General features: G+C 40.5%; 1 protein-coding gene across 1 annotated transcript in view; it reads left to right on the plus strand.

Moving 5' to 3' along the window:
* Positions 1-22,550, plus strand: part of LOC111546911 (aldehyde oxidase 1) — an 88,638-nt gene that overhangs the window by 19,466 nt on the left and 46,622 nt on the right. The window contains exons 7-19 of the mRNA XM_023218417.1: positions 324-413; positions 1,070-1,150; positions 1,750-1,894; positions 2,584-2,676; positions 6,009-6,160; positions 6,355-6,448; positions 8,400-8,509; positions 9,572-9,756; positions 10,550-10,712; positions 12,709-12,801; positions 17,398-17,567; positions 17,868-17,994; positions 20,914-21,036. Coding sequence (XP_023074185.1) covers positions 324-413; positions 1,070-1,150; positions 1,750-1,894; positions 2,584-2,676; positions 6,009-6,160; positions 6,355-6,448; positions 8,400-8,509; positions 9,572-9,756; positions 10,550-10,712; positions 12,709-12,801; positions 17,398-17,567; positions 17,868-17,994; positions 20,914-21,036 — 1,626 coding nt within the window. The remainder of the gene's footprint in view (positions 1-323; positions 414-1,069; positions 1,151-1,749; positions 1,895-2,583; positions 2,677-6,008; positions 6,161-6,354; positions 6,449-8,399; positions 8,510-9,571; positions 9,757-10,549; positions 10,713-12,708; positions 12,802-17,397; positions 17,568-17,867; positions 17,995-20,913; positions 21,037-22,550) is intronic.

Consider the following 22,550-nt stretch of genomic DNA (forward strand, 5'->3'; position numbering starts at 1 on the left):
TACCTATTAATATTATTAATATTTAAAATACTAATAATATTAACTATTGTTAATTTTTAATATTTACTATTTAATGCTATGTGCCACACTTAGTTATAAGATCTTTATGTCTTTTAACTTATTAATCACTGCTATTCAAAATTTCCTATAAGCTGGGGTTTTTCATTAAAGTCGGTTTGAATATGTTTAAGTACAAATGGCTCTCTCTCATGGCATCTAACGATATTGATTCAGCATTACATTTCAACTGGTAGTCACCTGCTTTATTTACTACTTAGTAGAATCAACAATAAATTCCTAGTGATTTGTTTTTTGTCCACTAGACTTCGGGCTGCTGTCAAAGTAAAGAAAATGGCGTTTGCTGTTTGGATCAAGGAATCAATGGATTGCCAGAATTCGAGGAAGGAAGTAAGGTCAGTGAAATGTAAAGCTTTTATAAGGCTTTCTCAGGACATGAACAGGAGCCAACATACTCTTAGGAAGAATAAATGGCTACCCAAGTTGACTAATTTGTGGTATGTCAACATTTGCCCTCTCCCATTCTCACTCCATCACTATAAAAAAAATTATATCATAGCAACTTTGTCCTCATTCCAGGTATTATTCCTATTTAAATACAGTTATCTACAGGAGGGAAAACATGTTGGTTCCTTAGTGTCTCTTAGCTTTTAAAAGCATTTTTTCAAGTTATTTTTCAAGGGTCAGAAGTAAAGTGGAGATGTCATGAAAATGAAAGAACAAGTAGAGCAAGCAGATTCAGGAGAGGTTCAGGGAGCCGTTCTTGTTCCAGCTGTCTGCTGCTGCTGCCTCCTCTTCTACTGTCCCCAGACTCCAAAGACAACGTGCAGGGAGTTGAGGCCTCCAGAGGCCCGTTGGCATCAGCACTGAGTTACTGATGACCAGGTTTGTGTTAGAGCCCTTGGTCTGGAGCTCAGGGATTGTGGCTGACTAGTGGACTTTTTTGTTGGTTTGCTGTATCTGACCATGTGTCTATATCTTTTGACCTTATTCCACAAAGGATTTTAAAGTTGCTCGATAACGGTAATTTCTGATACGTTCTCTTTTTAAGACAAGTCCAAAACTGTTCGCAGAAGAGGAGTTTCTGCCATTGGATCCAACCCAGGAACTGATATTTCCTCCTGAGCTAATGGTAGGTAAAGCAATGTTGAGCTCATCCTAGAAGAATTCATGGTGAAATATCAGGAAGGATATTTGTTTAGGGTTCTCTCAAAAGCTGATTAGCAAATAAGTAAGGCCTCTCTGTCATCCTTATCTCAAGGTCTAAAGAATATGGACTGAGGAAGAGGAGGAGAAATGGGGCTGGGGTCACCATGGGGGACAGCTGAGTTGACTGTAAGGCGCAGCAGATAGCATCTATGAAATCGTGAAATCGCAGTGTGTATAGGTGTAGACGTGTTTCCTACTTTCACTTTTGCTGAAGTTTATTCCTCCATAGAATGATTTAACAAGGTTCAGCATGTTACTATATTTGCAAACATTAAAATGATGTTCTTTGAGTCATAAGAGCACCAAAGGGAGACAGACCAAGCAGTTCCCGGGAGTAAAGAACCATTGAACTTTTATTCTGAATTCTAATTCCTTGTAAAGCTCTACTTTTAGGTCACTTTGTGCTTTATTTTTTAGAAGATATGTATTTTCTCCTTCTGTTTCTACAATGCTAATGGTTGAGTGGAAACAGGTGGAGGTGGCACCATTGAGTACCTTGAATCCATGTTGCTTTTTCAATAGATAATGGCTGAGAAACAACCACAAAGGACCAGGGTGTTTGGCAGTGAGAGAATGATGTGGTTTTCCCCCGTGACCCTGAAGGAACTGCTGGAATTTAAATTCAAGTATCCCCAGGCCCCTGTCATCATAGGAAACACCTCTGTGGGTATGTAGAACCCCAGGGATTTCTTATAGGGAAATTGAGGAAAAGGACTTGGGATGGGGCCAGAATGGGCCAGGGAAACTCCATATACATGTGTTCTCAGGAAAAGCAGTCTGAAATAGCATTTTTAATCATTTGGGCTAGACTTTCTGAGCATTGCTCAAGAGACTTTCTAACTATTATTAAGTAGATTCATCTTGCCTCTTATTGGAGCAGTATGAAGAGTTGCACCCAAGGGGCTTGCTCCATAGCAAACCAGCAGCAGCAGCTCCAGTGACAGCTGTCCTGTCTTTCCATTTGGGGACTAATCTGGGCCTCGAATTTGAAATTGCTCTTTATTTCCTCTCTCACAGTGTCTCAATAGGTATAATATGTTTTACTTAAACAACCACTACAGGGTCTTCCTGTTGCATCCAGTGTATGTTTAGCTTGAGGAGCAGCCCCTAGAATCTTCCCAGAAATAATTTTGAGTATGCAATATGGCCCAGGTTTCAAGGTTGACAATTCCAGAGTCTTCCAAGTTTGATGAAAATCTATCCAGCCATTCTCTATGTGATTTGGCAATAAACAGATTAATAAAAAAAATATGTAATTTTTATATATTTAAAGATATTAGTTTAATAATAATTTCAAATTTAAAAGACAGTTAATTCCTTTATTCTAGTCTTATTATGATTTTTTTTATCCTTTAGGGCCTGAAGTGAAATTTAAAGGCCTCTTTCACCCAGTTATAATTTCTCCTGATAGAATTGAAGAACTGAGTGTTGTAAACCATACAAATAATGGTGAGTTCTTAAGTCCCTGTTTTCTTAGTTAAGATGCATTAATCAATTTATTTACCTTGCCCAGCAAACAGAAAAAGAATGATTTCTAATTATAATACACATAGATAGAGATTCTCTTCTTATAAGAATGATATATTTGTTGGCCACATAGATGTCTTCTTTTTAGGAATGTCTGTTCGTATCCTTTGCCCACTTTTTGATGGGGTTGTTTGTTTTTTCCTTATGAATTTATTTAAGTTCCTTGCAGATTTTGGATATCAGTCCTTTGTCAATGGGTAGATTGCAAAATTTTTCTCGCATTCTGTAGGTTGCCTGTTCACTCTGATCCTAGTCTCTTTTGCTATGCATAAACTCTTTAGTTTAATTAGATCCCATTCGTCAATTTTGGCTTTTGCTGCAATTGCTTTTAGTGTTTTAGTCGTGAATTCTTTGCCCATGCCTATGTCCTGAATGGTATTGCCTTGGTTTTCTTTTAGGGTATTTATGGTTTTGGGTTTTACATTTAAATCGTTAATCATCTTGAGTTGATTTTTGTATAAGGTGTAAGGAAGGGGTCCAGTTTCAGTTTTCTGCATATGGCTAGCCAGTTTTCCCAGCACCATTTATTAAATAGGGAATGCTTTCCCCAGTGCTTGTTTTTGAAGGGTTTGTAAAAGATCAGATGGTTGTAGATGTGTGGTTTTATTTCTAAGGTCTCTGTTCTGTTCCATTGGTCTATATATTTGTTTTGGTACCAGTACCATGCTGTTTTGGTTACTGTAGTCTTGTAGTATAGTTTGAAGTCAGGTCATGTGATGCATCCAGCTTTGTTCTTTTTGCTTAGGATTGTCTTGGCTATACAGGCTCTTTTTGGTTCCATATGAAATTTAAAGTAGTTTTTCCCTAATCTGTGAAGAAAGTCAGTGGTAGCTTGAGGGGATAGCATTGAATCTATAAATTACTTTGGGCAGTATTCATGGTATTGATTCTTCCTATCCATGAGCATGGAAGTTTTCTCCGTTTGTTTGTGTCCTCTCTGATTTCTTTAAGCAGTGGTTGATAGTTATTCCTGAAGAGGTCCTTCACATCCCTTGTAAATTGTATTTCCAGGTATTTTATTCTCTTTGTAGCAATTGTGAATGGGAGTTCATTCATGATTTGGCTCTCCGCTTGTCTATTGTTGGTGTATAGGAATGCTTGTGATTTTTGTGCGTTGATTTTGTATCCTGAGACTTTGCTGAATTTGCATATCAGCTTAAGGAGTTTTTGGGCTGAGACGATGGGGTTTTCTAAATATATAATCATGTCATCTGCAAACAGAGACAATTTGACTCCATCTCTTCCTATTTGAATATCTTTATTTCTTTCTGTTGCCTGATTGCACTGACTGTAACTTCCAATACTGTGTTGAATAGGAGTGGTGAGAGAGGGCATCCTTATCTTGTGCCAGTTTTCAAAGGGAATCCTTCCAGCTTTTGCCCATTCAGTATGACATTGGCTATAGGTTTGTCACAAATAGCTCTTATTATTTTGAGATATGGTCCATCAATACCTAGTTTATTGAAAGTTTTTAACATGAGGAGATGTTGAATTTTATCAAAGGCCTTTTCTGCGTCTATTGAGATAATCATGTGATTTTCATCACTGGTTCTGTTTATGTGAGGGATTACCTTTATCAATTTGCATATATTGAACCAGCTTTGCATCCCTGGGATGAAGGCAACATGATCGTGGTGCATAAGTTTTTTGATGTGCTGCTCATCATCATTGATCATTAGAGAAATGCAAATCAAAACCACAGTGAGATACCATCTCATGCCAGTCAGAATGGTGATTATTAAAAAGTCAGGAAACAATAAATGCTGGCAAGGCTATGGAGAAATAGTAATGTTTTTACACTGTTGGTGGGGGTATAAGTTAGTTCAACCATTGTGGAAAACAGTGTGGCAATTCCTCAAGGATCTAGAATCAGAAATAACATTTGACCCAGCAATCCCATTACTGAGTATATACCCAAGGGATTATAAATCATTCCACTATCAAGACACATGCACACTTACATTTACTGCAGCACTATTTACAATAGCAAAGTCTTGGAACCAACCCAAATGCACATCACTGATAGACTGGATAAAGAAAATGTGGCAGATACACACCATGGAATACTATGCAGGCATAAAAAAGAATGAGATCATGTCCTTTGCAGGGACATGGATGAAGCTGGAAACCATCATTCTCAGCAAACCAACACAGGAACAGAAAACCAAATACCACATGTTCTTACTCATAAGTGGAAGCTGAACAATGAGAACACATGGACACAGGGAGGGGAACAACACATACAGGGGCCTGTTAGTGGGTGGGGGGCAAGGGAAGGGAGAGCATTAGGACAAATACCTAATGCATGCAAGGCTTAAAACCTAGATGACAGGTTGATAGGTGCAGCAAACCACCATAGCACATGTATACCTATGTAACAAACCTGCACATGTATCCCAGAACTTAAAATAAAATAGAAAGAAAATGGGGACAGAAAGCATTTAAAAAAAAAAAAAAAAAAGATAACGTTCTGGAGGAAGACTCAGAGAAGAATTCTCTAAAGTTAATCTAAATACTAGTTGTCTGAATAGTTCAATTTTTACCAAAAAACTTCTGTCTGCAATATCAGAGAAATATAGAAACTATTCAGTGAAGGATACAGTGCTAAGTGCTGGACAGAAGATAAAACTGGATATAACACAGTCTTTGTTCTTTAAAACCACAGTAGCAAGTTTATGTATTAAACAGCTTACAGACTGGTTTTTCTATTCCTGTGGAGGAAATTGATTTAATGGCAATGATGAGAAACAATAGAAATGTGGATTTGGAGTACAGCCTCTGAAATCTAACTCTTGACAATGGCATATATTAGCTGTCAGATCTTAGGCAAGTTACTTAACTCTCAGTTTCTTCTTCTGTGAAATGGGGCTATTAATATCTCATAGGTATGTTCAGATTTAAGGAGATTATCTAAAGCATTCAATATAATACTTGATAGAGTGAGTGTTCAAAGAATTCAGCCTTCGTTACCTCCATCACCACCACTTACATCACTAGCACCACCTCTATCATTATCCCCACCTTCATCGCCATCACCACACCACCCCCTCACTGCTATCCCTACCACCACCGCCTCATCACCACCTGCATTACCACCATTACCTTCAACACCATCACTACCCATCACCACCATCACCAATAAGCAGGGCAGCATGTATCCAGTGTAAAGATTCTATGTCTGTAGCTTTGGTCTAATGGACATGTTCAGGTCAGCAGTGATCACACTGTGTTATTTACAAATGACTTCATTTCAGGACTCACCCTTGGTGCTGGTCTCAGCCTAGCCCAGGTGAAGGACATTTTGGCTGATGTAGTCCAGAAGCTTCCAGAGGAGAAGACACAGACGTACCATGCTCTCCTGAAGCATTTGGGAACTCTGGCTGGGTCGCAGATCAGGAACATGGCTGTATGTATCTGATGACAGTAAACTCTAGTAGGCATCCCTGGTGACTCTCCCTGATGAATCATGACATTTTCATTCTTTTGGAGCAGACAAAAAAAAAAAAAATAGTTCTCCAAAGCTGTACTTAATCCTTATTTTAGCACTTGCGTTTTTATGATTATATAACTGAAATGAAAATAACTCATTATTTTAAAAAGTCTTTAGGGGGACACATCATTAGCAGGCATCCAGATTCAGATCTGAATCCCATCCTGGCTGTGGGTAACTGTACCCTCAACTTGCTATCAAAAGGTAAGTGACAGCCCCGACTTGGAGATTATTAAGCTGTTTCTCTACCCCTTTTTCTCTCTGGATAGGCAGGAAGTCCAGTCTTGAAAATGACTTTTTCCTATAATATCAATAATTTTCTCTGCTTTTCTGGATACTGGAAATATTGTGATTCTTGTCTTAAGAGCACAGGCTTTCTTCCCTTGTGTCTTTCTGGGGCTTTTTTCTCATACTGGTCACCCTACACTGGACGTGTCTGTGTTGGTTAATGTCCGGATGTAATCTGACTATTGCTGAGAACTACATGCTATTGAGAACTGTTGGGTCCCTCTGTTGAAGACATTCTCCGGGTGGCACAGGAGTGTTGTGGCACCCACATTGTGCTTTGAGCTCATACTTAATTTATCATTGATGGAAACATACAGATCTTTTTCAGGAGAACAATGATTGGGCCTCATTCTGTATTTATTTACTTGATTTTTGTTCTTTAAACTAAGTCCACAACATCTAATTTATTGCTTCTGCCAACTTGCTTGAAAATTATTAGGAAGCTCTAATTTGTCCTCTATAAATTTGTGGGGTTTTTGTTTCATTAAAAAATATGGACTGGTTTTCTATCATCTGCATTGTTAAATACTTACTCTTCATATAATTTAAACCACAAAGCTATCTTTTTTTTTTTTGAAATGGAGTCTCGCTGTGCTACCCAGTCTGGAGTGCAGTGGCACAATCTTGGCTCACTGCAACCTCCACCTCCTGGGTTCAAGCGATTCTCCTGTCTTAGCCTCCTGAGTAGCTGGGACTGCAGGCACGCACCACCATGCCCAGCTAATTTTTGTGTTTTTGATAGAGACATGGTTTCACTATGTTGGCTAGGCTGGTCTTGAACTCCTGACCTCAGGTGATCCACCCACCTCTGCCTGCCAAAGTGTTGGGATTACAGGCGTGAGCCACTGTGCTTGGTCGCAAAACTATCTTAAAGAGGAAGATTTACATTCAGGGTTTTCAATATAAGTAACATCCCTTTAAAAAGTCATACTATGAGAAACAGCTTTTGTGATGTGAATATAGACATCAAAAGCTTCTTAGCTTTCATTATTTTGTTATAGTTTTAAACTCTTCCTAATGTATTGATTAAAGAACTAAAATTCTTCAGGTGTTGGAATGAGATATAAAAAAGTAAGGTAACACCTCACTAGTATACAAATTTATTAAAGATAATTTCTTATTCATGACCGTACCTAGTGGGGTTCCTGGTTATAAACAATAAATATTTGTCGACTGACTTGATCAGAATATCAAAAGGGATCATGAATATTTACTCAGTACTTGTAAAGCTTTAAGTGAATTGTGTTGTCAGGAAGAGGACTGCTAAGGTTCTATTCTACCTGAAACTCTGGGCTACTCTGTGAGATCTTTTTATCTATTTTTTAAATTTATTTTTTATTTAAAAACTTTTTTTTAGACAGAGTCTCACTTTGTCATCCAGGCTGGAGTACGGTGGCGTGACCTCAGCTCACTGCAACCTCTCCCTCCCAGGTTCAAGTGATTTTCCTGCCTCAGCTTCCTGAATAGCTGGGACTACAGGGGTGCACAACCACGCCCAGCTAATTTGTTTGTATTTTTAATAGAGAAGGGGTTTCACCATGTTGGCCAGGCTGGTCTCAAACTCCTGACCTCAAATGATCCACCTGCCTCGGCCTCCCAAAATGCTAGGATTACAGGCGTGAACCACCATGCCCAGTCCATGTTTTTATCGATGAGAAAGCAAGGAAAACAAAAAGAGATGGGGCCTAGACTAGAAGAAGCATTGCAAGATGCATTATAGGGTAAAAGACCTGCTAAGCATAGGAAGAGCACATGTTTCCCTGAACAACCAGTTTCCTCAGGTATTTGGTGGAATTACTTCCCAAGTTTTGGAAGTTTATTTAATAGACCAAACAGATTCCAGGGAAAGTGTCATTTCTTTCCACAGAAGGAAAACGACAGATTCCTTTAAACGAGCAGTTCCTCAGCAAGTGCCCTAATGCAGATCTTAAGCCTCAAGAAATCTTGGTCTCAGTGAACATCCCCTACTCAAGGAAGGTGAGAACATCCCACCGTCAATTTCCCGGTTCCACCTGTAATGCTATGGTTTGTTTATTCCAGCATATGGTGGAATAAGAAAAAGGGTTAAGTGTTTATGGGGGAGATAAAGGCTCAACTTCAGGAAGTGGTATGAGGTCATTATTTTAACACTTGTGAATAGTTGCCTTTTCATTGTATTACGCATGCCCCTATCATTCCTCGAATTAGGAGATTTTTTTTTTTTTTTTAGATCAAGTCTTGCTCTGTTGCTCAGGCTAGAGTGCAGTGGCAAGATCTTGGCTCACTGCAACCTCTGCCTCCCAGGTTCAAGTGATTCTCCTGCGTCAGCCTCCTGAGTAGCTGGGATTACAGGTGCACACCACCATGCCCAGCTAATTTTTGTATTTTCAGTAAAGATGGGGTTTCGCCATGTTGGCCAGTCTGGTCTCGAACTCCTGACCTCAGGTGATCCATCTGTCTCAGCCTCCCAAAATGCTGGGATTACAGGAGTGAGCCACCACTCCCAGCCTCATCACTGCCTTTCTCGCTCTTTCTCCCCCTACCCCAAGCTCTAAAGTAACTTTCTAACAGGTTTTTTCCCTAAATATGACATGAAGATATACCTCTACCTATATCTTGGGGTTTGAAAAAAGCCTAAAAATACATTTGCAATAGAACTTAGTGGAAAAAACATGAGTCTTTGCATGAGATAGAATCAGGTTTGAATCCTGGTTTCAAGACCTGAACTAATTACTGAATCCTTCTGTGCCTTGGATTCCTCATCTATAAAATGGGAATAATCAAGCCTGCCTCAGAGGATGTATTAGTCTGCTAGGGCTACCATAACAAAGAACTACACACTGGGTGGCCTCAACAGCAGAGACTGATTTTTTGGAGATCCTGGGGGCTACACATCTGATATCAATGTGACACTCAACACACACATACTGTCCAGCGCATAGGCGACGCTCAACACACACAGACTGCCTGGTACATAGGTGACACTCAACACATACAGACTGCCTGGTGCGTAGGTGGTGCTCAGTGTTTCTACATGTGCCACTTAACTGTTTCTTTCAGTTGGAATTTGTATCGGCCTTCCGACAAGCCCAGCGACGGAAGAATGCACTAGCGATAGTCAATTCAGGAATGAGAGTCTTTTTTGGAGAAGGGCATGGCATTATTAGAGAGTTATCCATCTCATATGGAGGCGTTGGTCCAGCCACCATCTGTGCCAAGAATTCCTGCCAGAAACTCATTGGAAGGTAAGGCATTAGAGCTAAGGGCTCCTCTAATACTTGTCCTTAGACTCCAAGTATTAAAGGAGCCCTTTTTGTGGTGAGATGTGATTACAAAAAGAAAAGTGTTCCATACCTTTCTATTTAATGGCTGTGAATTCCAATAAGATTTTGTTATTATTTCCATATGTCTTGATTTTAGTGAATTCTGAAGTGGGAATTATATACTCTGTGTGCTTGCGTGCGCGTGTGTGTGTGTGTGTGAGTGAGTGAGAGAGAGAGAGAGAGAGAAGCCCTCTCCCAACGGTGCCAATTTGTATTCTTTATTTTGGGAGAATAATTTGCCATGATGAAAAACCAATTATGTGAGTTTGTTCTATAATAAATTGTTAAAGGCAGTTGCTTGGTTCTCTATCTGTCAAAGATGGGTGATCATACCTACCTCATAGTGCAGTTGAGAGGATTAAGTGAGTGGATACATATAGGGTGCTAAAAGCAGAACTTGGCATGCAATAAATGTCCTAGTGATATGAGGGTCAGTTACTCCTGGACTATGGATTTTATATGAGTTGTCATTTATTTCTCTGGATCATTGTGTGAGTTGGGTTCTACTAATGTTCCCCTTTTACAGGTGAGGACATGGTGAGACCCAGGCTAGGCACCTTGAGAGTGGTGGGCCAATTTGAACTCGGGCTGCCTGATCTAGAGCTTGTACTCTTATTTCCTGTATTAAACTGTGGCTATTTGTCTTACCCATTAGGTGAAGATATGGGGTAATAAACCCTGTCAGGCTAGGAGTTTTTCTCTTTGGACTTTCCAGGCACTGGAATGAAGAAATGCTGGATACAGCTTGCAGGCTTGTTCTAGAGGAAGTCTCCCTTTTGGGCTCGGCGCCAGGTGGAAAGGTGGAGTTCAAGAGGACTCTCATCATCAGCTTCCTCTTCAAGTTCTACCTGGAAGTGTCACAGATTTTGAAAAAGATGGTAAACAGAACTGGTTACACATTAACTTCCTCGGTACTGGGAGCTATGATGACATCCAAAGTAGAGGCAATGACTCCCTACCAAATAGCTGTAGAATAAAACAGACAATCCACTTTAGAAACACATGCACTTGCTGAGCATCCCTCAGCCTGTCTGTGGGTGGAGATGAGTTTAGGGAAGAATTGCAAGTAGAGCCAAGAGTTGGGCAAGCTTATATTTAACACCACTCAATGATTTTGCTTCTGACCGATAGTTTTCCTAGATTATGTTCAGAAAACTTGCTAATGATTTGAATATGTTTTCCCTCCATAGGGCATTTCTTCTTCCTCTTGAGATATTACCTTCACATTGAGGTTGACTTCATGTGTTTAGTGTTCTTTTCCAGATTCAGTTTCATTTCCCTAACCTGTAAGGTGACAATGGCAGCCACTGCACAAGATGATTGTGAAATGTGTCATTGTGGGAAAATGGCTTCACATGGTCCCTAGTGCTTCAGAGGAAATCCATAGTATTAGTCATAATAATAGCAGTGACAGTCCATGCATTCTTTTGCCTGATCTCTCTTAGGGCAAACAATGAAAGCTACAAGATTGTTGACTGTGGAGGACACAACTAAAAAAGCAATCTCTGAATAAATCCATTAGACCCAAAGGAGACTTGAGCCTCATTGGCCTCACAAATCCCATGCTATAACCAGCTGACCAAAATAGACTAGAAGCCAAGAATAGTCTTCCTGTGGTATAGTAGTTAGTATGGTCACCTTTAATAGGAGACACAGTCCTCTCTTATCCTTGCTTTTTAGGGTATCTTCTCATTGTAGGTGGCAGCAACTAGGAACCAGAAGGGTAGTATCACATTTTTAAGAATGAAAACTTGAAATCATAGATAAGTGACATATTGTCACCAGGTAACCAATTATAGACTCCTCCAATTTGTAGCAAACTAATATAATTTCTGGGTGACTCAAGTGATATAATTTAAAACTTTTGCCTTATAGTCTTATACCCCTCCTCTCTTTAAAAATAATAGCTTTTGTTGATTTTATTTAATTTTTTTGAGACAGGGTCTCACTCTGTCACCCACGTTGGAGTACAGTGGTGTGATATCATAGCGCAGTGCAGCCTCAACTTCCTGGACTCAAGCAATCCTCCCACCTCATCCTCCCAAGTAGCTGAGACCATAGGCATGCACCACCATGCCCAGCTAATTTCTTTATTTTTTTGTAAAGACAGGGTCTTACTATGTTGCCCAAGCTGGTCTTGAACTTCTGGACTCAAGCAATCCTCCTGCCTTGGCCTCCCAAAATGCTGGAATTACAGGCATGAGCCATGGCACCTAGCTGGTTTTATTTTCTATTAAAATTATGTAAATTAGAAAAATAACCACCAGGTGTATTGTTGAAAGCCTTTCCCCCCATCCAGCTCTAGGCTGTACAATGTCCACAGTCTTGTGTAAAGAACCGAATGACTCACTTCCCTCAGTCCTGAGGAATATTCTTGCTGGGGACCAGAATCCCTGCTGTGGGGCAGCGGCAGGGATGCAGCCTGTGTCCCCCTTTCTACACAGCTGGAAGGCAACATGGAACAGCTTTACGCTTATTTGCAATGGTGTACTTTGATGTTTTCCTGGCTTAAGTATTTTCTTCCTTTCCATTTTATTTGCTTAGCTTCTATCTTTTGGATCAGTTTGTAAGTCCTCATATCATTTAGGAGAGTATATGAGAGAATCATAAGAAACATACAGCTGGTGGAAGCCAGTTACCTACCATATTCATCTGGCTATTCATAATATCAGGAAGTATGTATGCACTTTTCAGAGTATATGTCCTTGAGTCAGGGAGCTGCTTGTATTTCTGGGGTTCTGAATAGGGCGAGTGCTTAATACATGTGAGACTTCAGAGTAGAGATGCTTGCTAAGACTTATGCTAGCCTCCCTTCCAAAATCATTCTGGCGCATTCAAACCATTTAAAATATCTGCAATGGTTCTACTTTTCAGGACCCAGTTCACTATCCTAGCCTTGCAGACAAGTATGAAAGTGCTTTAGAAGATCTTCATTCCAAACATCACTACAGTACATTAAAGTACCAGGTGAGTGGTATTTTTGTTTTTCAAAATTCACAGTCTGGGCTATAGAGCTTTGACCTGCACATTCCCACTGTCTCTCCATGAAACTCAAGCTCTGTAAGTCCAAGCTCCACTTCTGGTAAACTCATAGCCTCCTTTAGGGGTAATTAAAATTCCAAAATCAGTGAAGAATTGTGATTAAAGACAAATCTAGCAGTGGTAATATTAAAGAAGAATGTTGATTTGGGTCTTAAAGGTCACGTGCTTTGCGCTGCAGCCTTGTACCACAGACACACATGAGCTGGCCACCTTGTCACGTGTTTCCTGCTCTGGGCACTGCAGGCATCAGAGTCCAATAAAGCCAGGTTCTTCGGCAGGGCCATGGGCTGCTTTGCTTTCATTTTCAGAGGAAAAGACACAGCCCCTGGAGGTTGATGAAAATGCAATAATGCTTTTAAGAAGAACTGCTGATTTGTTTAGCGTGAATGTGAAGATATTTCACTCCCTTAGTCCCTGTTCTCCTAGTGATTTTTCTGTGAGTTACATTTTAGAATTGAGGCAAACGTAAGTACTAAGAGCTTTTTGTAAGCTCTCCTAATGAAGGCTGACTATTAGAAAACAGAATTCCTAACTCTCAAATGGAATTTTCTGCCACCTCATAAAAATATTGCCTGAAGTCACCCTGTTGGTAAAGTGGATACAATGTGGTGTGTTTTTCCTTGAAATTATTATCAGGAAACTTGACCTTGAGAGTAATAAGTCAAGAACATGAAAAGACTTTTTAAAGCATTTGTTCACTGAATCTAATGTTGGATTTAGTTGGAAAAGCTTATAATATGTCATAATGAACACTGAAGCTGGTGTGTATTCTTGAGGTTTTCGGTTCAATATGTTTAAAAGTTAAAATGCACCAAACTCCATTGAAAATGATCATTTTGAAAGTTAAAAACAGCTGCCATCTCCCCGGTGTTCTTTTCAAATATGACAGTTGAACCCTTTGGCTTATAAATACCCTAATATTTCTTAAACAATGGAATAAATTTCAGAAAGAAGCAACAGCAAATTAGTAGATATCAAAATCATCCAAAGAAAAAGGAAAATTTTCACATAGTGCATGATCTTGAAAGAGAGTTTATCATTGATTGCAAAACAAAGTTTTAGATACAAAGTGTCTGCCAGATAGGTGAGTTTTGCTTTTGTTTTGCCCGTGGTTTTTCACACACACATACAAATGTTATGAAACACACCGCATTGCTAGAGCAATGTCAGCACTCACGAAGAGCATTTTCCCCCTAAATCAGTTCATTTGTTTTGAAAGCATTTTGACACAGCTTCAAAAGATCACCAGTTTGAGGTGGCAACATTCTTCCTTCCATAGTATCTTTAGCCAAATACTAAGCGGAAGCAGGTAATGGAGGACAGCCTCTTTTACCAGTAGATTTATCATGACTGACTGCAAAAAAAAAAAAGAAAGAAAGAAAGAAAAAAAAGTATGATATCTTTGACTATAGGACAAAGATATTTTTGGAATTTTTCCTCAGTGTTTTGGCAGGCCTCATACAACATGGTTTCAAAAGACTTCTTTTCAATGTGATGAAGTGTTCCGTTGGTTACAGTGACACGTGTGACGTCAGTTAACTCCCAGACCCATTACAGATACCTATGAATGTCTTTCCTTAATGTCTGAGCTTGTGAAGTATCTGGAAGTTTGCTTTTCAGGATGAAAAAAGTTCTTAGGGTTTTAAAAAGAACATGTGGGTGATTTTTTTCACTCAAATGTGGTTCAGGTTGAAAGCCCAAGCAGCATCACAGCTCAGCACTTTGGGGGATATTTTGCCAAGGAAGTCAATTCCTACCATCTGCAACATATGAAAAACCACACCTGGTAGAACCTCATTGTTGGTTTTTCCTTTTCGTCACTATCTCAGCTCCTCGAAGCAGAGGAGGAAGAGGAGAACTGAGGGGAGTCCTTTGCCATGAGGACAGGGCAGTGTGAGCTACGTCAAAGGGCTGGAGTGTTGGGACTGCCTCCAATCTGTGCTCATGCCTGAACCCCAATAAGTAAACTTTTCTCTAGTTTTCCCTAGTCCCCTACATTCGTGGCCTAATATCTACCTTTATTTAATGGAGCCCTGGGCCGTGGCCTAAATTATTTTTCTTGATAGTCTCCTGCTTTCTAGCTTATAAACTCAGGATGACTCAACAATAACCGAAAATGAAAAAACAAAAACTTAGTCAATACTCTGTTTTTTGTGCCTTGTATTATACTAACTACAAAATTGAAGTTTACATTTAAGTAAAAGAAATATGAAATTAGAACAATAAATGCTTATCAACAGTGTTTATTTTGCAGCAAGATGGTAAATTTTATATAAAATAGGAATAAGTGCATCCTACACACATGTCTTATACCTAGTTAATTGTAGAAATTACACTACTTTCTGTGCATAGTTGTCAGCCACAATTTGGTTGACATTTTACTTCTTGTCATTATGAAATGACAATATTTCATTGCTTATGAAAGCAGTATTTTTTTTCTTTTCAAATCAATGTCGAACATGTTCTGAAATAACACATGCCACTCTGCTGTTCTCTCCTGATATTCCAGCCCTGCCACCTGCCTGGAGAATCTCTGATCTCTATCTCTACCCAGAGCTTTATTTTTTTGAGGCCCTTAAGTAGTTGGGTAGTGAGTGGGGAGCACTCTTCTCAAGTTCCTGGATCTGTAGAGGGCACTGGAGAACTGTGCATTTCCCAGCTGTCTTAAGTAAAGCTCTCATTATAACCAGAGCTCTCCTCCATTTGTGGGATTAGATGAATCAAATCCAAATGTTCAGAAAGGAAAGCAAAACATCTACATGAAAAGGAAATGTGTTAATCAGGGGAATCCAGACAGCTTCTCTTCAGTTCCATAGAGCAAGAGGCTTGGAGCACTTTTATTGGACCAGGGCGGACTTTGAAACAGGAAAACCTGCAGTGAAGAGTGAAATGAAATACCATTTTAGATGGATTCAAGTATCTAACTTATTGTTCATATGTACTGAATAGGCTTTCTCAAACTGCACCTTCTGGTAATCAAATACAAAAGAATTTAGCTTTTCTCCCTGCTCAGATGCCTTAAAGGACACTATGTTGGAAATAGGCCTGTTTCTTCTTTTTTCTCCTGGTAAAGATTTTTAACCAGTATGTGTTGGCGACTTGTTTTCTCTTCCCTCCTGCCGTGTGATGTGTAGGCTCATCTCAAAGGAAGATCAAGTGCTCAGGGTGATCCTGTGAATTGCAGGATGGGAAGGGGAGGCGTCCATAGCTTTTCCCTGACTGCAACCTGGCCAACATGACTGCATGCCCCTCACCCCCAGGTCTTCCAGAGAAAGCCTCTGGGAGTCTGGCCTCAGTCCCACTACCAAGTGCAAGGTGGACACAGTGAGTTACAGATTGGGGTACTCGCCAGGGCTTAGCAGGCCACTCCTCAGCCACAGCCTTCACCCTGGCCTTATGTCTCTTCACTTGTTCTCCTTCTTTCTTCATACCTTCAGTTCTTTTCACAATACACACCCAAGTGGGAAAGCCAGAAACTCCCATATTTGAAATACCAGGGCGGACATTGTGCTGATTAATCTCTGCTTTGGTTAATGAAACACATTTAAGGTATTTACAGAGCCACCAGCAAGACATTCTGCTCCATGGGGCTTTAAGAAAGAGCCACATTAGTGAATCATTACTCCAACTGCAGGTCCCTTTGGCTTCATTCTCTACCAGGATTGTCTAAGTTAAGAGTTTTGCCAATTGTTTCTTACATTGCCTCACTCAAAATAGAAAAAAAGAAGGCTACTCTGGTTGAAGTAATAACCTCAGTATTTTCTATAAACATAGTCACGATATCACCATACTCTTCTGTAAAATATTATATGTGTCATGCTTATATAGAAACAGTAATATCATTTTGATAATAAAATTTAAAGAGATACATAAGCATTAGGAAGAGGACATAATTTTATATTATCAAGAAGAAAGATTTAAATTTGTTTACTTACGCAAATGGAATTTCCATTAGAGATGTTTGGGGTCTACATTCAAAAAAGGTGAAAAATAAGAACAACTTCAGGGATCGACATACCAGTTGGCTTATTGAATTACTATAGTAGGTTTATTGTCTTGGTGTTATTAATAGTGACTTTTTTCTTTTTTTTATGGAGTCTCACTCTCTCTCCCAGGCCGGAGTGCAGTGCTGTGATCTTGGCTCACTGCAACCTCCACCTCCCAGATTCCAGCGATTCTGCAGCCTCAGCCTCCCGAGTAGCTGGGATTACAGGCATGTGCCACCATACCTGGCTATTTTTTTTTTTTTTTTGGATTTTTAGTAGAGATGGGGTTTCACCATGTTGGCCAGGCTTGTCTCGAACTCCTGACCTCAAGTAATCTGCCCACCTTAGCCTCCCAAAGTGCTGGGATTATAGGCATGAGCCACTGTGCCCAGTCCAATAGTGATTTTTCATATGCAATAGTATTCTGGTTTGAGTGTAAATTATATAGCTACCTTCTTATGGGAGATGTGCATAATAATAATTCCTACTTTCTCTATAGAAATGTAAAAGTATATTTTGGTTATTTATTAAACAGCATATAGGCCCAAAGCAGCATCCTGAAGACCCAATTGGCCACCCCATCATGCATCTGTCTGGTGTGAAGCATGCCACGGGGGAGGCCATCTACTGTGATGACATGCCTCCGGTGGACCAGGAACTTTTCTTGACTTTTGTGACTAGTTCAAGAGCTCATGCTAAGATTGTGTAAGTGATAAAGTTCTTACCCAGTGGGCGTAAATGATTGTCTTTTCATCTAAGTCACATCAGTGAAAAGTAATGGTGTGAAGAAATAGGCTATTTGTTGGTGATATCCAATGCAGACCGGAGGTGAAATGGGATCGAAATGTAGGATTTACTACAACTTCATTGTCCCAAGAATTTTTTCTCAATTGTCTGACAGAGACTGTTGGACAGTTCTTACCTCTCTCATATCTTATTCTCCAATTAACCATGTTCTCAGCCTTTATGGCCACTCTCAGGAGTTCTGCTGTGTATATCACCTAGGTCTATTGATCTGTCAGAAGCTCTCAGCATGCCCGGTGTGGTGGACGTCGTGACAGCAGAACATCTTAGTGACGTCAACTCCTTCTGCTTTTTCACCGAAGCTGAGGAATTTCTGGCGACAGATAAGGTACTGCATTTTTGCTTTCTATTTGAAAAATAACTTTCTCAGTTAATGGTGCTTCATATTTTCTTAAAGATATCATCTAATTTGGCACACCATGAAAGACTCCAGTATTCTTAGAATGCTTATTATAAAGGTATATTCTAATATTAAATGAATTCAAATATATTCATTTTCCATGTAAGTGAAGACATTAACTAGTTATATAAAAGATTTGGTGGCCGGGCGCAGTGGCTCAAGCCTATAATCCCAGCACTTTGGGAGGCCGAGATGGGCGGATCACGAGGTCAGGAGATCGAGACCATCCTGGCTAACACGTTGAAACCCCGTCTCTACTAAAAAAAAATACAAAAAACTAGCCGGACGACGTGGCGGGCGCCTGTAGTCCCAGCTACTCAGGAGGCTGAGGCAGGAGAATGGCGTAAGCCCGGGAGGTGGAGCTTGCAGTGAGCTGAGATCCGGCCACTGCACTCCAGCCTGGGCGACAGAGCGAGACTCCGTCTCAAAAAAAAAAAAAAAAAAAAGATTATTTGGTATTTTACATTTTCTAATAGTGAGATGGCCTGCTGCTAATGGTATAAATGGATAAATGAAGATGGATTAATGATAACTTTTATATGGAAATCCCTTTCCTGAGAACTCCTTATTATTGTCCCAGTCTCAGTGTGGTCAAAGTTCAACTACAAGTTCAAGTGGTATCTACACCATGAAGCCTTTTTTCTCATTCTTCAATCCAGAAGTAGTGTTTGTTCTCTCTCTCTCTCTCAATCTCTCTCTCTCTGTCTCTCTCTCAACTTATTCTGATTCATTCATATTTCCATGTGTTAAATGGGTTTTTTATATTTTATTTTATTTTATTTTATTTATTTATTTTTTTATTTTAAATGGAGTTTCTCTTTGTCACCCAGGCTCTCGGTTCACTGCAACATCCACCTCCCGGGTTCAAGCAATTCTCCTGCCTCAGCTTCCTGAGTAGCTGGGATTACAGGCACACACCACCATGCCCGGCTAATTTTTGTATTTTTAGGAGAAAGGATTTTTGCCATGTTGGCCAGGCTGGTCTCGAACTCCTTACCTCAGGTGATCTGCCCGCCTCAGCCTCCCAAAGTGCTGGGATTCAGGCATGAGCCACCACACCGGGCCTAAATGGGCTTTTTAAAAGTGAGCATCTATGATGTCTGGTCACCATAGTTGAACCAGATATGTATGATCTCTACTCTCATGGAGCTTAAAGTCTAGAGGAGAAAATGAAGTGACCTTTAATGTACTTTCTACCTTGTGTTAAGCTTGTTTATTTTGATGTCTTTTATATTTCCTCTATCTAGTATAAATTCCTTGAGTGAGGACCCATGTCTGATTCATCTGTGTATTCCACACACTGCTTCACACATTGCAGGGTGAATGAGTGGAGGTATAGTGATAACATTGTTGCCTTGTGAAAATTACAAATGATTAAAACTTTGGCTACAGCAAGGACAGCAGTCAGCAGGTTTTCTGCATAACTCAGACTGCTCAGTTCAGTGTTTACCCAAAAGGGCTTCATAATTCGAAACAGTCCCTTCCTCTGGCTCTCCCTGGAAGATACTCCCTGAAAGATGTTGTCTGTAGAAATGAAAGCTTGATGACTGAGAGTTTGAACTCAAGGTTGAAACTCCCCCAAAGCAGGGCTGTGTAGCACTGGCAGAGACAGTGAGAATTTAAGGCCTTTGCATAAATGTTTACTAAACAAGTGAAACTGATCTTGGCTGCATGATAGTGTCTGCTCTCTGAGATGTGCTTATGAAGATTATAAGCATCTCAGGGGCCACATCTATGTGCCAGGTCACAGAAGCCGAATCAGGAGACTTTGGAGTGCCATTGTGAATGATTGCCTTTGTTGGTTTAATGCTTTTTAAAACATTCATTTATGGCACTTAATGGCTTTTAAAAATCTTTTCATTGTAGAAATTGTAAGCATACACAAAAATGGGAAAGTACTGTACAATGAACCCCATAGATCCATCACCCAGCTTCAACAGTTATCAACATGTTGCCATTCTTGTTTCCTTTTTCTCTCCTTCACTGCCCCCCTCCAACGAACACACTTTTTTTGTGTGTTCATGCTAGATTTAATGTTTTTAATACCTTTTTTTTTTCTGATGACAAAACTACTTTATGTTCATTGTGGAAAAGACACAGTAGTTTAAAGTTGATTTTTAAAATGAGTGATTACGTTGAAATTGTGAATCACAGCATAAGGTAGGAGAGAGAACTCAGTAGTCACGGTGACTTCTTCCAATCCAGACTGATTTTACCTTTCTCAAGGCTTAAGATTTCTTTTCCCCATCTAAATTTCTGCTCTGGTCCCTGTGTGAACTCCTGAGTCCAGCTACCCCATCTGCAGGTGAATAATCCCCAGGAAGGGGATGCTGTCTGCTTGGTTGCATCTTGGCTAGGATGCCTTTTCATGAAAAGACAGTTTGTGAGGAGAGATGTGCTCACCAGCAGGATTCTGTTATCACAGGGGACTCCCCTTCCCAGGTCACCCCCTTTTTCTCTCTGGTTGAGATGAGCTGTGACTTCCTGGTCTCCCTGTCCATGAAGGCAGAGGTTGCGTCTCTCAGAACAGCTCTGATTGTCGTGTGACACGTCAAGCCATGGGACAGGCTGGCCTTCACACAGCCTCATAGGCTTGGCCTGGAACCTGAGCCTCCTGTCCTCAAGACAGCATGACTCCTGCTCCTCTGATATAGCACAAGGATCTAAACTTCCCCCAGTGCCTGGGGTCAGGAGGCCAGCTGTGGTTATAGTCATGGACAGATGTGGAGGGGTCACATCTAGCCCTAACCCTCATGTGATCTAGTACTAGGAGGGAGGAAGAAAATAAATAAAAGAGAGGACCTGATGCCTGCCCTCCCTGACAACAAAGGTCTTTCTGTGTCCTAGGTGTCCTGTGTGGGTCAGCTTGTCTGTGCCGTGCTTGCTGATTCTGAGGTTCAGGCAAAGCGAGCTGCTAAGCAAGTGAAGATTGTCTATCAAGATTTGGAGCCACTGATCCTAACAATCGAGGTAATGAGTTCCATGGTGGTGCCAGTTGGGAGCCAGAACAAGTATCGGTTAAAATGCTTTTGGCTACTGTAACAGGAAAATGTGGCTCAAAGTGGCCTCCAAAATACAGGGACTTTGTTAACCTCTAAACAGTCTCAGTATTAACAATTTCCCCAAGGACACGGCTTCTTTCTGCTGCTCCTCTCTGCTGCCCACGATAGAGGCTCGATTCCTGTGGTCACACCGATGGCCACCAGGACAACCTGGACTTCCTCGTTCATGTTCGAGGAGTAAGAGGAACCCTGTTGCCCCAGCATTCCAAGCACAAATCCTGAGATCCAGCCTCATTAAGCCATTTAGGTGACATATCCATCTCTGAATTAATGACTGGCAGGGGAATGGAGGAGCTGTTGGTTATTTCTAGGGGTCGGAGTTGGGGCCAGATTTCACTGAAGGAAGTGGGCTACATAGGGGAGTGTAGGAAACTGAAACAAATCTGAGCCCTGTTGGGAAAGGGGAAGGGGAGAGGATGCTGGATGGGAACCAGTGATGTCCAGGAAAGTGGATCCACTCTGTGACTTTGTAGCCACCTTCACCCAGGCAAACAGTGAGGACAAACAGGATGTTCCATGAAGTGAGTGTCAGAGACACGATTTTTAGATTTTTCAAGAGATAAATCATATGATGCCTACAGGTATTTTGGCAACTTAAACAAACTGGAGAATTGCATTTTCTCTCCTGATGTTTAGAGAGGAGTTGAAAATTTATAAAGGCTGTAAGACTCGTCTCCATGAAATGTTAGGGAGTTCTGTGTGCATTCCATTGGTTCTTATAATTTCCTGAATAATGAAAGAATGAACACCGGGGAGGCAGCGTAAATAGATGAGACTCAGTCCATACAGGCTGCATGTGCTCTGGGACACAATATTAGCTTCACAGCATAATGAACACGTAGTTCTCTGGGTGAGCAGCATGGCCTGAGGCAGATTTGAGGAAGCGACCTGGGCACGATGAGTGTCTCCAGGAGAACTGGGTGTTGGGGGTGTTTCCTGCCATGCTGCTTGATGCTTAGGAACATGGAGTTTGTCTCTGGGAATTTTTCTTACATTTTCAAATAACAATAAAATCATGTCAAAAAGACGAAAATGTAGACGTTTAATTGGAGTCAAAGTGTGATTAGGCCTCCCAAATTTTCCTGGCCAGTTTCAAATTCAAACACTCTGTTCCCTTCTCAGGCCCTTTTCATTTACATGTTGCCTGCTGCTCTTGCTTCCTATATTCCATCCCCCGAAGTTTTGCTGAAGAGGTAGAATTACTTATTAGAAATTATTTACATAATACTTCATCAATGTTTTGTGTATAAATCTTTGCCCAATATTAGGGGCTAAATATCTACTCTTCACTCCCCTTACCTTCCAATCCAATAAAAGCCCCTATAAGCAAATATAATCGATGCCACTCCCCCCGCCCTCATCACTTCAACCAGTAGACTCGTGATTGTCTGCCAGAGAATCCCAGCATCAGATTCAAGCTTT

This window comes from Piliocolobus tephrosceles, chromosome 11 (genome assembly GCF_002776525.5).
Source record: "Piliocolobus tephrosceles isolate RC106 chromosome 11, ASM277652v3, whole genome shotgun sequence".
NCBI lineage: Eukaryota > Metazoa > Chordata > Mammalia > Primates > Cercopithecidae > Piliocolobus > Piliocolobus tephrosceles.